Source organism: Anolis carolinensis, chromosome 2, assembly GCF_035594765.1.
Source record: "Anolis carolinensis isolate JA03-04 chromosome 2, rAnoCar3.1.pri, whole genome shotgun sequence".
In the NCBI taxonomy this organism is placed as follows: domain Eukaryota; kingdom Metazoa; phylum Chordata; class Lepidosauria; order Squamata; family Dactyloidae; genus Anolis; species Anolis carolinensis.
In genome coordinates this window covers 38,483,381-38,498,669 of record NC_085842.1, presented here as the reverse complement: position 1 = coordinate 38,498,669, position 15,289 = coordinate 38,483,381, and the positions used below count along the sequence as shown (strand labels likewise).

Genomic DNA, 15,289 nt, shown 5'->3' with positions numbered 1-15,289 from the left:
CACCTTGTTAGCCTTTAAGAAAGATCTAAAAACATGGCTTTTCCGATGTTCCTTTGGGGAGTAAATGTAATATATCACTCTGGCTATTCCCCTTGGATTTTATCCTTTAGACTGCTTGACCATTTTATTTCCCTGTTTCCCTTATTCCTATGTCTCTCTCTCCCGAGTTTTTAATTAAGTGTTCATGTGGCCTGCCCTGGTTTTCATTGTTTTCTCCGATTTGTGTTGTAATATATATACGATGTTTTTGCACTGTTATATTGTGTTATGATTTGCTGTTTATTTTGTTATATTGTATGGTGTCTGGGCATGGCCCCATGTAAGCCGCCCCGAGTCCCCATTGGGGAGATGGTGGCGGGGTATAAATAAAGTTTTATTATTATTATTATTATGAAGCAAAGCTAGACCTAAAAATGGATATGCAATCAACAGGGAGTAGCTACTAATCACTCCACGACGACACATGTACATGTCTTTGCAGGTGCTTGTTTCTCATATTTACTCAGTTGACGTTTTCCTATATGCATCTAAAAAGCTATATTGTGATAAGTAGCCCCAAGACAGAAAGTCACACAGAGTAGAGTGAATTTATGTCATTCCCCCATCACCATTTGCTTATCTGCCTTTTTCAAAATTGCACAAACTATTTATGAACTCAGCAGTGCCTTTGAGATTGAAAAGTTGATGTGCAGGGCACTGTTTAATCAAGAAGTGGAAGAATTTGCAGAATATGTTTCCCTCTCTTTAAAGGCTTAGCTCTTTCCTGCTTGCAAACACAAAGAAAATTTAAGCTCTTCCTAAAATGGAAACAAAATTAAAAATAACAAAAACAAGAACAGACATTTAGTGAAGTGAAGATCTGCAAAATTTAGCAACAATTGTCTAGATAAGCAGGACTCCTGGGTGTAGCAGACTTTGACTCTAGTGACTACTAATTCGATTAGACAACCTAAAGTCAATAAAGTCCAAAAAGTCAATGTGCAAAGTTCACATAATACAGATTGGCACATTGCACAAATCAAAGTAAAAAAGATAAAGCATAAAAGATAATATATTTCTGACGTTTAAGTACAACATACATGCTGCTTTCTCTTCCATTATTGTGCTATCCATGGAAGCTTCAGATAGTGGGCTTAGGAACATCAAAAGCCATACTGGATCAGAATAAAAGTCTATCTAGTTTAGTGTTTTTTGTTTTTGTTTTGCACAAGTGGCTACAAAAGTCTACATACAGGACAGAACAGCAATAGATTTCTTCCACATCTTTGTTCTTGTATTTCTTCAAGTTATTGCTGACTTGCCGTGATCCTAATGGGAGTTTATCCGTTTTCTTGGCCAGGTTTACTCAGGGGAGGTTTGCCATTGCCGTCTTCTGATGTGTCACTTGCCTAAGGTCTCCCAGTGGGTTTCTATGCCTGCATAGGGGCTTCAACCCTGGTCTTGTAGAGTCTGGTCCAACATTCACCTCTACTTCTGGTGCAATATCGCTGCCTTGCAGCGTTTTAATTTTTGTATACTTTTTATCATGTTTTAATTGTTTTGTTTTATAGTATATTTGTTGCTGGCCCTCGTGGCAGAATGTAAGCCGCTTTGAGTCCCCTCGGGGAGAAGGGCGGGGTATAAATGCATGTAATAAATAAATAAAATAAATAATACCTCTCATTACTGCCTATATGCTAGGGATCAAAATAGAGGTAAGTTGCTTTTCTTGCTCTTCTCTTCTCCCTTTTTTCAAGCCTTATCCACACCGAACAAAGCTCATTGAGTTACTGTGAGTTTTCCAGAATGTATGACCATGTTCCAGAAGCATTTTCTCCTGGAGTTCCGCCCATATCTATGGCAGGCATCCTCAGAGGTCAGACCTCTGAAACATGGCCATACAGCCCAGAAAAATCACAGCAACCCAGAGATTCCTACCATGAAAGCCTTCGACAACAAGAACAGGTTTTGGGGGTTGATTTGTCAGGTTTTTTAATTAATACAGAAGTATATACTGTATTTTCTCTAGATCTGGAGAAAACCACCAAACTAGAGTGAGGATTGGAAAAACTCATTAAACATAATGCTGTTAGGAACTTATAATAACATAGGTTAAGTACTACTTCCAGGACATGAGTCAGTTTGTTCCTGAACTCCATTTGCTATATGTGGTAGAAGTAGTACAACACTAGAAACTGCCAAGCCTTGTAAGACTTTTATATATAGTAAGCCCCGATTAAAAATGGCTGCTGCCCCTCAAGTATCCAAAATGGTAAGTGCACCACATGCTTTGAACTACCCCACATTTTTACTGAATAGCACTCGGGCCGAAAAAGAAAATAAGGAAGGAGTAAGAGCTGCTTTCCTTTTCTGGTTTGGGCAACGGAGGGATAATTGGGTGGGATCATGGGAGGGATAATAGGGTGGGATTCTGCCTCTTGTCACTGCATTTGCCCTGGGTCCCTAATAGACAAAGGTTACTTTGTGTTGTCAAAGGTTTTAGATGTGGGCAAAACGTCAGGAGACAATGCTTCTGGAACATGGCCATACAACCTGGAAAACTCACAACAACCCAAAGGTTACTTTCCTTATGTTTCTCCATCTTTTTTTTCAGACCACATTTTCATTCCTCACCAATATTTCTTTCTCTACCTATATGTAGACCTTTTAAGATCAGCAATACAACCCCTCAGATAAGCAGATCCTCTCCTTCTCTTTAGTCCTTCCTAAATTTGTTCTGTCTATGGATTTTTAAAAGGAGAGGAAAAATCTTATTTGTTGCATTCCTAAATTGTACACTCAACTCAGTCACGGTCATTGCAAAATCCCTAATTATGGTTCCAAAAATCTGCCCTCAAGGGCAACTTATACATAAGTATAGACAGTAGCATCATTAGGCACATGTGTGGCCAGTTGCCTGGAACAGTGGTCTCCATGTTTCTGCGAACCTTAACAAGACAGTTCCAACTAGCATGTGTGCCTCTTTTAAGTGCAGCCATAGAACACTTAAAATTAGAGCTAACGTGATTTCTAGGAGCTATCAGCCTGCTAAGTGTGGCTCTGATCATAACATGCAGCATCTTAAAGTGGTTTTCATAAATGAATACAAAGAACAAGACTACTCGTTGTGTGATTCAGAAAAAAGCCTAAGCTCTCATTAAAATGCATAAGGGTCTTTTTTATAAAAAAAAAAAATCCCAAATCTTACTGATAGAACCCCAGCTCTCCAAACATCTGACAATTTGCAAGCATTTCTGAAGTGGAGCAGACAATATACAACAAGCTTACTGATGTTAATTTCTTTCTTCCCAAGGGACTTCACAATGTTCTCAGTATTTTATGTCTTCCAGCCAAAACATCTCATCAAGAACATCAAGAGCCCACAGAAGAGGGTGACAGGCAGCCATTCAACATGAAGGCTCTGCATCAGATTACTTATGCAAATGCTTCGCATAAAAAATTATTTTCCCAATAAACAAGAAGGCTTATTGCAGTTGTTGTTTAAGCACCAAAAGCAGAAAAGGAAGAGATGGCAAAATCAAAAACAAACAAAAAAAACTCTCAAAGAATTTACTATTCTGAACCTAAAGTATATAGAACCTTCTTCCTGAGATTAGAAACATTATTTTTGGAGGGTAACTAACTACCATAATATCAGGTGACCATAAAGACAGGTGATTCAAGGAGCTGCTATCCAAACCTCAACCCTCCTAAGTCCTGCTTTCTTCCATGTAAGTAGCTTCACAAATGCGAAGCACAATGACTCATAGAATCGTAGAGTTGGAAGACACCTCACGGGCCATCCAGTCCAACCCCCTGCCAAGAAGCAGGAAAATAACATTCAAGGCTCCACCGACAGATGGCCATCCAGCCTCTGCTTAAAAGCCTCCAAAGAAAGAGCTTCCACCACACTCTAGGGCAGAGAGTTCCACTGCTGAACAGCTTTCACAGTTAGGAAGTTCTTCCTAATGTTCAGGTGGAACACTGCATGAAAACTCTATTACCAGTATCCAATTTTTTACCATACACTGATATTATCTTTCTAGTTTTAGATGTGCTAATATTTTTCCCTCCCTTTCATAGAACGCTGCAGTACTTTTTTAAAGATACTGTACATAGGTTTCCAAGTCTGGTCAAAGGTTTCAAAAGCTACATCCTGGCATCATTAACTGCTAGAAAAAAAATAGCCTTTCAAAAACAGAGGATATCAAAATCCTTCATTCAGCTTTACCTCTGAAGCCTCTAGCCTACTGACTGCTCATCTACCACTGGCTGGGAAAAAAATAGAAGAGAGACATTTGACACTGTTAATCTACAAGGACTTCATTAGACACTTCCGGAAATATAAAGTATGTGTGTAGCGGGGGTTGAAACATTCAAAACTGCAGGCATCATTAAAATATAAGATGTGTCATCTCCATAAAGTTACAGGAGTAACACAAGTCTTGGAGGCCCCTCTCCTGTGCATTCCACACTTTCACAAAGGCACATTCGCAAGAGCAATCTTTTCATGTGCAGATAAAAATTAAATAAGTCCACTTTCTGTTGCTGAAAAAAGTACTTGTATGGGTTGCTGTGAGTTTTCTTGGTTATATGGCCATGTTCCAGGCGCATTCTTTCCTGACGTTTTGCCCACATCTATGGCTGGCATCCTCAGAGGTTGTGAGGTCTGCTGGAAACTAGGCAAGTGAGGTTTATATATCTGTGGAATGTCCAGGGTGGAAGAAGGAAATCTTGCCTGCCTGAGGCAAGTGTGAATGTTGCAACTGGCCACCCGGATTGCAACATTCACACTTGCCTCAAACAGACAAAAGAGTTCTTTCTCCCACCCTGCATATTCCACAGATATATAAACCCAAGTCAACACGGTCAGCTAACACAATCAGGGCCAGTTAACACCACCCAACAAAGGATTCCCCTAGGCAGGAAGCAGCCAGGCTTTGAAGCTGCAAGGCTATTTAATGCTAATCAATCTGACCAATTTTAATATTCACACTTGCCTCAAGCAGACAAGAGTTCTTGCTCCCACCCTGAACATTCCACATATATAAACTCCACTTGCCTAGTTTCCAATATATCTCACAACCTCTGAGGATGCCTGCCATAGAGGTGGGTGAAAAAGTCAGGAGATCATGCTTCTGGAACATGGACATATAGTTCGGAAAACTCACAGCAACCCAGTGATTCTGGCCATGACAGCTTTTGACAACTGTACTCATACAGCTTACAAGAACACTAATTGGGAAATAACAAAATAATAAAATAAAGGTTATCCAAAGTGCTTGGAACCAGAAGTGGTTTTTTTTCTTCAGTTTTTGGAATGCCTGTAACTGCATATACATATATAATGAGATATGTTAGAAATGGGACCCATATCTAAACGTAGCATTCATTAATATTTCACATGCACCTTACACACATAACCTGAAGGTAATTTTGTGCAATATTTTTAATAATCTTCTTTATGTACACTGAACCACCCAAAAGTAAAGTGTCGCTATCTCAGCCACTCACATGGACAATTTTGGATTTCGGGATTCAAGAGAAAGTATACTCAACCTGTTTGCAATTCCTATTGAGAACATTAACATAAATAAGACACAATATCATATATCACAATCAGTATATGAAAATATAGAACTGAAAATATATGTTGTATTCCAAAATAATTTCCAAGAAGGCCCCCAGAGGAAAAATGCTAATTTATTGAGGGTATTTAAACCCCACTTTCTAGTCAAAAAGACACCCAAAAAGAGAAGGGTAAAAGATGGTATACATATAGAGCAAGAAGAACAATCAATATTAATTTGTACAACAGTACAGGTAGCAATCTAGCAAGACATTAGATTTCAATGGTCTTAAGCACATGGATTATACCCACTGTACGCCAACGAATATCATAGGAAGGAACTTGGCCAAGAAACACCTATGAAATCAATGTGGTCTCCATAAACCGACAGATGACTTGAAAACACAGGCAGACACACACATCTAAAATAGTCTTAAGCAAAAAATAATGGGTTTCTGTGACGAAAATAGACCACTCTCCCACTGGCAAGTGTAAGGGCCAAATTAAGCATATTTTAGTTATCAACTCTAAATGTGTGCTATCCTATCCAGATCACGGCTCTAAAGTCCCCCTGATGTCAGGATGATTCAAGCATGCTTAACCATGTGCCGCACTGTGTCGAATCTAGTAATTTTGAGACTGCAGGTATTCAGCGTGTCGGAACTTTGTGACCTACTAAGTGTTCTGAATAAAGAATGCAGCGTGAGTGAGAAAAAGGAAACTTTGCAGTTTTAAAACTGTTTATTGGTAAATGCTCTCATTTTTCTTTCTGAGAAAGAAGGGATATCTCATGTGTGTGCACACACATAAAAGTACACCAAGGCTTCAGCCCAGAACACAAGACAGCCCTACTTCCATGTAAGCATGCACATGAATGTACTATGGAATACGCAATGGCAAAGAAGAACAAACTGCCCAATTTCCATAAAATATGGAAACAGTCTATGATATCTAATATAAACATATCATTTCACTAATTAAACAATACTAGTTTTACACATACACCTCTTATTAAATAGATAAACTTTAGTGATGTTATTTGTACAAACCACCAAAGCTTACAAGCATAATGAAAGAAAAATTGTGCCAGTACAACATATTTACGCAAAGGCAACACAGCTGTGAGCCCAAGGGTCATCACGATATCTGTCTGCCTCTGATATAGAAATTATTTTCTGTCTTCTATGCCCACCAAATACGCTTGCAGTAAAACCCTGCTGCATAAATAGAAGTCCACTGATTTAATAGCCACACATTTATTTCAAGATAGACTACTCAAAAAGCTCAGTGGAAATAACTTTAGCGTAGAAGGGCATAGAAGTAATACCATTAGGATAGTAAGAACATGCTTCCTTAACCCTTTACTGGCCACAAAGTAAAGAAAGAGAAAAGAATGAAGTGCTATAAAGCCTCTCCAATGGGTACATTACAGGTGGGGAACCATGCAATCTCCAGTTGCTGTTCAACTACAATTACCAGCATTCCTTACCACTACATTATACAGGCTGGGGCTACTAGAGCTTGGAGTCCAACAACAACTGGAGGATTGTTGCTGGGGTCTTCCCATCATAAGCAATCACAAAACTAACAGGCAGTCCCCAGCTTATGAACAAGACAGGTTCTACAGTGTAGGTAGGTAGGTAGGTAGGCAGGCAGATAAATAGATATTAACTATGGATAGCATAGGGAAGGGTTAACACCCCTGTGGTGTTTGTTTTGCTGTATGTGCCTCTGTTCAGAAAATTTCACCTCACTTCCCCTCCCTGTGATAAATGGATTTTGGAAAATTTTGGCTCCTTGTGGAAACAAGGATTGCAGAGAAAGCTTCATAGGAGACACCTTTTCCCCATGATAACTCTTTCAGAAGTGTTATCATGGGTAGATTTCTCTCAATTCCTGTTGTCTTACTGCTGTTTGTAATTATGAGTCATTTGTTTGTAATGCAGGGACTGCCTATACCTGCAAAACTTCTACACATTCTGTTCCTGAAATAGGTTCAGGATTTCTGTGAGCATTCTCACCCACAACCGTTCCATGGGCATCAGCATTTAGCTAAGTTTCCAGTCGGTGTTATTAATCTTATGGTAGCCCTCTCAAGCCTTAAAGTTTCGGTAATATTTGGAACCATTTCTCTGGGTGAGCCTATGAACAGCATTTGTCTAATAATGTAACTCAGGTCCCTTCGCATCAATAGCAAAAGCTGTAGACTCTTTAAAGGCCCGGACGGATAATACCACAGCCTTTGAATGACCATTTCAGAAGCAGGTTTTGCCTGTTTATTTTAGATCTTACATGGATTCTGCTAGAAAAAAGTCATAGAGTCATTAATTTGGGCTGATCTGCTAAGCCCATTACATGTGTATGTGCCAGACTTGAGACCCATGGATTTCACAAAGATTTCTTAGGCAAAGAATGTTCAGTAGTGGTTTACCAATTCCTTCCTCTGAAATGCGTAGTAAACTATTCATTTTGTAATGTTAGGACACTGATAGTAGTGGTCAGCCAGCGTAGTAATGGACACATTGGGTTGCTGTGAGTTTTCCAGGCTGCATGGCCATGAGAAGCATTCCCTTCTGACGTTTCACCCACATCTATGGCAGGCATCCTAAGAGGTTGTGAGGTCTGTTGGAAACTAGGCAAGTGGGGTTTATATGTCTGTGGAATAAAGAGCAACATTAAAAAAATGGGAATTCCAGGCAGGAAAGAATCAGGGCCAGCTAATACCTCCCAACAAAGGATTCACTCAAGCTAGAAGCAGCCAGGCTTTTCAATGCTAATCAAAGTGGCAAATTGCAACATTCACACTTGTCTCAAACAGACAAGGTTTCTGTCTCCCACCCGGGTCATTCCACAGATAAATAAACCTCACTTGCCTAGTTTCCAACAGACCTCACAACCTTTGAGGATGCCTGCCATGGATGTAGGCAAAACGTCAGGAAAGAATGCATCTGGAACATGGCCATACAGCCCAGAAAACTCACAGCAACTCAGTAATTCTGGCAATGAAAGCCTTCAACAACACAATGCACACATTGTTTACCAATCACCACTCTGGGTCTGACATGATCAGCATCCAACATCCTGCTTTCATTCTTCTACAAGATGACCTCTTCTGTGGACCTGACTCGAGCACCCCTCGATCCCAATCTGCATGCAATGCAATATTAAGGGTCCCACAAGTTTTTATTAGAATGAAAAGCCACCCAAACACATGCCTCCCATTACGCTGTTCTTCTACGGGTGTGGGTCAATAATGCATGAAGGATTACCTAATTCAGATTCCCGGGATATAAATTCTCAATTTTTACAATGGTGCCCTATTAAACCAACATCAGTGCTTGTTTTCTTGAAGTGCTCTGACAGCCTGCCTTCTACATGTAATTACTGTACAATATATACCAGAATCAGAAAGAGAGGCTTCACTTGGAAAGATGAAATCGAGAAGAAATCAATACAAAGAAGATAAATGTTTCTTCTCCAGAGCTTTGGAATTTCAAACAGGGGAAAGTTTTAAACCCTCTTTTTTCTCCTTTCCCCTCTATCGCTCTCACTCGTATATTTTGAATTGACATTTGTTCTTTGTTCTAGGGAGGTGCTACAATAAGAGATATCGGGAATACTACTGAATCATTAGTATAGATGTCTGGTTTGATCTTTCACACAACAATCCTTTGCAAACAAGTTACTTGGGCTTACTCTGCCAGCAAATGTCTATACTGGATTACAGCATCTATTTTGCAAGTCTTCACTCCCCCTGCCAAACTTTTATTTCAACCTATAAAAGAATTCAGGACAAAAAATGGCATCAAAAAGGTCAATGTCACAAAACTTTCTGCTTTTAATAATAGCTATAAAGAAGCACTAATAAAAATTATTAAAAGCCTAATAAAACAAACCGCAGTAGGGGGAGGAGGCTGAAAATGGATGAAAGGAGGTGCCAAAGGGTGCATATGGGTAGAGGCACCCTATGCTGTGCCTAGAGAGTTCTGTAAAGTTAGCTGAATTTCCAAAAAAAACCCCAAAAAAAACCCCAAACATATTTATTTATTTACTGTACTTACACCCCGCCCTTCTCACCCTCGAAGGAGGACTCAGAGTGGCTTACAAACTATGGCAATAATTCAATGCCAGATTCAGACAACTAGATCAGTAGAACACAATATTATAAAACTATAAAAACATATCAAACATATTAAAGTAATCAAAAGTATTGCACCCACTGAGCTTTGTAAACATTGAACAAATCACTTTGCCGTTCTTCCATCATATGTATGGGTCATATTAATCCCTAAAGGCTTGCTTAAATAGTCAGATCTTAAGATTCTCCCTAAAGCTTGAAAGAAGAGGCACAAATTGAAAAAGACCATGGCAGAGGCAGCCCTATTTAATTTATGGGCTTAACCCAAAGGAAATATGCATTGGACGCACTTCTTCGTTTAAAGTCCAATCCTGCTCCGAGTTCAATGGGTCTTACTTCCAGGTAATTTGCAGTACATACAACGCACACATTTATTTGGCAGTAAATCTCTTCATTCTACATTAGGAATAACTTCCTGATAGCAAGAGCTATTTAACAGTGTGATATGCTGCCTCAAATTATGGTGGGCGTCTCCTTCTCTGGAGGTTTTCAAGCACAGGATGGATGGCAATCTGTCAGGAGTGTTCAAGTTGGGTGTTCATGCATAGCAAAATGGGATTAGACTGCATTGCCCTCATGGTCTTTTTAACTCTATGATGGGTTAAAGCCTTGTGCAGGCAGGACTCCTGACCTACAGGCCAGTGGTTCAAATTCAGGGAGAGTGGGTAAGCTCCCTCTGTCAGTTCCAGCTCCATATGCGGGGACATAAGAGAAGCCTCCCACAGGATGGTAAAACATCAAACATCCGGGCGTCCCCTGGGCAACATCCTTGCAGACGGCCAGTTCTCTCACACCAGAAGCAACTTGCAGTTTCTCAAGTCACTCCTGACATGAAAAAAACCTTATGATTCAATATTCTGAGTACACACATAAGGACTGGATTGTTCAATAAGTTGATCAGCTAAGACTTTGAGCAGTACATGCACCAAGGTTGGAGAAATAATATACAGTAGTAAGAAAAACAGGGCTATTTCTTCAAGCAGTTTGCCAGGTATTAATTCCTTCATATACACTTCCCAAAGAGGCTCAGAATGGAAATAAATTATATTCTACAGAACTGCATTCATAGGTAATATGGAGACTTTAAATATCAAGGTAAGCATCAGACAGTTCTCTTTCCAGCTGTGCTGAGCAACGCTGTGCTGGAATTAATACAACAACAGACAGGAACAGACAGTAATTCCACACCTTCTCTAAAACAGGGATGAGTTAATGCTAGCTTTAAGAACAGCTCTTATCAAGAGATCTGTGTGCATACGTTGGGGGACTTTGGGGATATGTGTTGAACACAATCCAGAAAAAAGAGCTCAGCACTGCCTCTATTGGTCCATCTGTGTTATTGTACATGGAAGGGGGTGTTAAAAGAGCCATATACACACACAACCACACTTCCACTTCCTCCAAGCTTCCCTGGCATCTTTAACTTTTGCTAGCCCCAGGCTTCCTTTATAAAAAGGGAAGAGTGAGTAAGTTCCCTGGCTGCGCTTTGCAACTCCTGGAAAAAGCTTCCCTTGAACTGATGCTTCCAAGATGCCCAAGGAGGGAGCCAGAAAAGAAAACCGTACACTCTCTGCCCGCACCCACTCCCATATTAGCACATTATGAAGCAGGAGGCTCAGGCAAACACCCAGCTGCCTGGCACGGATCTGGGGTATCCCTGGTTCCCGAGAAGCACAAGGAAAAGAGAGGCTAGGGGAAGCCCTGCTCCATCACAGCCTAAGGTTGCAGAATCCTTCCCTTCCATCCCAAAAGCAGAATTTTAACCTTCTCCCAACCCTAAAGCTGCAATATTTCCCCCCAAACCAGCCAATCAAGGTCAAGGATGTGAGGCTACCATGCAAGCCAGGCTGAATCAAGGTGTGGAGAACTGCTGCAGGTGGAAAGGGAAAAAGTCAGGAAGGTGGAAACGTAAGAGAGGGGACCCAGTTCTGACCAACACCCAACTGGATGACGGTGGGAGCATTTTAAGCCCTTGAAGCACCAAAGCTGGAATGCACGCTTGTACAAACATAGAGCCTTTTGAATCGGCTTTGAAATTTGCACACACACACAGCTGGCATTTCTACCCAGCGATGCCCAGCTCTCTGCCTAGGGAAGCAATGCGCCAAAGCCAAGCTCTCAGCAGCGCAGAGGCAAGGCTAGAAAAGGGCAAAAAGGGTTGGGTAGTGTGTGCGCATTTTGTATGGTTCCCAACGCCTTCTCTAATATATTTTGAAAAAGAAGTCCAGGGAAGTGCCCAGGCATTTGTCCTCCCAATCCTGAAAGCCACCAAGCAGGGAGAAGTCTTTTTTTTGGGACAGGAGAGGAGGAGGAAAGGCTTTGAAAGAGGCAATCCCAATACACACAAGCACACATATATAAGGGAGAAACAGGTCTAGCAGGCAACCTAACACACACATATACATATAGGCGAAGCAGACATAGACATTGCCAGGAATAGATAGGATTGCAAAGGAGGAGAGGGAGGCACGGCTGCCTCTATTCCCCATTGATGGGGATGGAGCAAACCAAGGAACTGGATGCAGGCTAACTAGAGAGAAAAGAGGGAGTGAATCAAGAGGGCAGAAGTTGGGTTGCTGTGAGTTATCCGAGCTGTATGGCTATGTTCCAGAAGCATACTCTTCTGATGTTCCACCCACATCTATGGCAGGCATTCTCAGAGGTTGAGAGGTATATCGGAAACTAGGCAAGTGGGATATATGTATCTGTAGAAGGTCCAGGGTGGGAGAAAGAACTCTTTGTCTGTTGGAGGCAAGTGTGAATGTTGTAATTAATCACCTTAATTAGTATTTAATGGCCTAGCAGCTTCAAGGCCTGGCTGATCCCTACCTTATGCAGAGAAGTCATTGAAATCCACAAGCATGTGGAAAATTTCAACAGAAAGGAGGAAACCAAGAAAATGCACTAAATCTGGCCACCAGTATTTTAAAAAACTCTAAAATCAGGACAGTAAATAAATAACAACACTCTGGAAACAGGGAAATTCCAGACATGAAACAATCAGGGCCAGCTAACACCTCCCAACAAAGGATCCCTCAGGAAGAAATCAGCCAGGTTTTGAAGCTGCAAGGCTTTTCAATGCTAGTCAAGGTGATTAATTGCAACATTCACACTTGCCTCCAACAGACAAAGAGTTCTCTCTCCCACCCTGGACCTTCCACAGATATATAAAACCCCACTTGCCTAGTTTCCAACAGACCTCACAACCTCCAAGGATGCCTGCCATAGATAGGTGTGGGAGAAACGTCAGGAGAGAATGCTTCTGGAACATGGCCATACAGCCTGGAAAATTCAAAGCAACCCAGGGCCCTTCCATGCAGCCCTATATCCCAGAATATCAAGGCAGAAAATCCCATATTATCTGCTTTGAACTGGAATATATAGCAGTGTGGACTCAGATAACCCAGTTCAAAGCAGATAACTCTGGGATTTTCTGTCTTGATATTCTGGGTTATATAGCTGTATAGAAGGGCCCCTAGTCATTCTGGCTGTGAAAGCCTTCCACAACACACAGAGCAGAAGTTGTCCAGAGTGTGTGTAGGGAAAGGGCTTGAGGAGGGGATGCCTTCCTTTCCTCCTCTCCATGAAATCAAACCAGCTCCTTCCAGCTTGGAGCCACTCAAAGGGTGTAAAGATCGAGGGCCCTTCCACACAGCCCTATATCCCAGAACATCCAGGTAGAAAACCCCACTATATCTGCTTTGAACTGGGTTAACTGAGAGCCCTTCCACACAGCCCCATATCCCACAACATCCAGGCAGAAAACCCCACTGTATCTGCTTTGAACTGGGTTAACTGAGAGCCCTTCCACACAGCCCTATATCCCAGAACATCCAGGTAGAAAACCCCACTATATCTGCTTTGAACTGGGTTAACTGAGAGCCCTTCCACACAGCCCCATATCCCACAACATCCAGGCAGAAAACCCCACTGTATCTGCTTTGAACTGGGTTAACTGAGAGCCCTTCCACACAGCCCTATATCCCAGAACATCAAGGCAGAAAATCCTACACTATTTGAGTGTAGATAACCCAGTTCAAAGCAAATATTGTGGGGGTTTCTGCCTTGATATTCTGGGACATAGGGCTGTGTGGAAGGGCCCCGAGTAGAAGGGTAGTAGCAGCTGTAGTAACAGTCATCCTAATGAATGCTCCCCCCCCTTAAAAATTCCCACACACATCCGTTTTTGGAGAGAGAGAGACACATACACACACAACTGAAAGCAACCGTAGGGTCGTGTCAAAGAAACGCAGAAAAACCAAACACAGGGGAAAGGGATCGGTTGGAAATCCCAGCCTCCCACCCAAAAGATCTGAAGATTTCCACTCACCGGGGAAGCACACCACGTAATGGAGCACGGAGACGGTGATTTTGAAGAAAAAGATCCAGCAACACGGTTGCAGTAGCCTCCGCATGTCCAAAGCCGAACATCGAAAAAAGCAAAAAGGGGGGAGAGGGATTGGGTCTTCTTCTCTTTGAAGTATTGAGATGTGGAGAGAAAGGGGGAGAGGCTTCAGGAGAGAGAGCTTCTCCACTCGGGGGGACCCGGGCACGCCAACAAAAGCCCCAAAACTTGCCGGAAAGGGCGCAAAAACTTGCACGCTAGGCTGGAAACAAAGGAAGGGAGGCCGGTTCTAAGATAGGGGGGTTGGAAAATATATATGGAAATGGGAGACAAGAGTCAAGGGTCCTTCCAGTCCAAGCCACCCAAAAAACAAGCAACGCTGGGCGCTCGAGTTTGCTTCGCTTCCTTCTTCCCAAAGCTGTGCGTAAAAAGATGCCTCGCTTTGCTGTGCGTAAAAGAGGGATTTGTGTTTTTAAGGGAGTCCCAGAGTTCGGCTCCAAAGGAGCAAGGCTTTCACAACTTCCTGGCGACGATCCGGAGCAGGATCCGAGCAAAAGCCCCCCTTTCTCTCTCTCTCTCCCTGGCGGGGCTCTTCAGGCGGGTTGCTCCCGGGAAGGCCAGCGCGCCGAAGAAGGCATTCTTGGAGAGAGGAGGCGAAAGAAAAGGCGCAAAGCCAAAGCGAGGTCCTTCTTCCTTCTCTCTCTCTCTCCGAACCGCCGCCGCTGCTTCTTCTTCTAATTCAGCAGGAGCGGAGGGTCCTTCTTCCCGGCGCAGAGCTCAGTCCATCCCGCGGCTGGAAGGCGAGGAAGCGGCCGAGGAAGCGAGCCAAGGGCGAGAACCACAGCCAGAGCCGGAGCCGCGGCTGGAAGCTTTCCATTCTTCCCGGCAGGAAGTCTCCATCCAAGAGGCGAGCCGGGAGCCTGGCGGAGACTTTAAAGCGCGCAGAGAGAGAGGAGAGGAAGGGAAAGGCGCGGGCGCGCGCAAAAGGGGAAGGCCGGGAGGCGGGGGCGCGCACACACTCAAGAGGGAGGGGGATCCATGGGGGGGGGTCTGGTGCGCGCTCTCGACGCTCTTAAAGGGGCCTCCTCGCCTTTTTGTTTGTCTCTAAAGCGCGCAAGCTCCAGCCTCCCAACTTGGGGAGGGTGCATGTTTAGGCACGCTTTGGATTTGTTTTTACCCCCTCGCTTGGTTTGGTTTTGATCCCCCTCCCTTGCACCCCGACTTGACGTTGGATTATTGTTATAATAATAATAATAAT

General features: G+C 42.7%; 1 protein-coding gene across 3 annotated transcripts in view; it reads right to left on the bottom strand.

Annotated features, from left to right (window-relative positions):
• The window catches only part of ptprg (protein tyrosine phosphatase receptor type G), a 746,780-nt gene extending 731,783 nt beyond the window's left edge, over positions 1 to 14,997 (bottom strand). Inside the window, exon 1 of one of the 3 annotated variants that reach the window (XM_062973782.1) lies at positions 14,017 to 14,997. In XM_062973782.1, coding sequence (XP_062829852.1) covers positions 14,017 to 14,101 — 85 coding nt within the window. In that variant the 5' untranslated portion in view covers positions 14,102 to 14,997. The remainder of the gene's footprint in view (positions 1 to 14,016) is intronic. The other 2 variants (XM_062973783.1, XM_062973784.1) reach the window with 2 other exon arrangements.
• Positions 14,998 to 15,289: the final 292 nt, after the last annotated feature.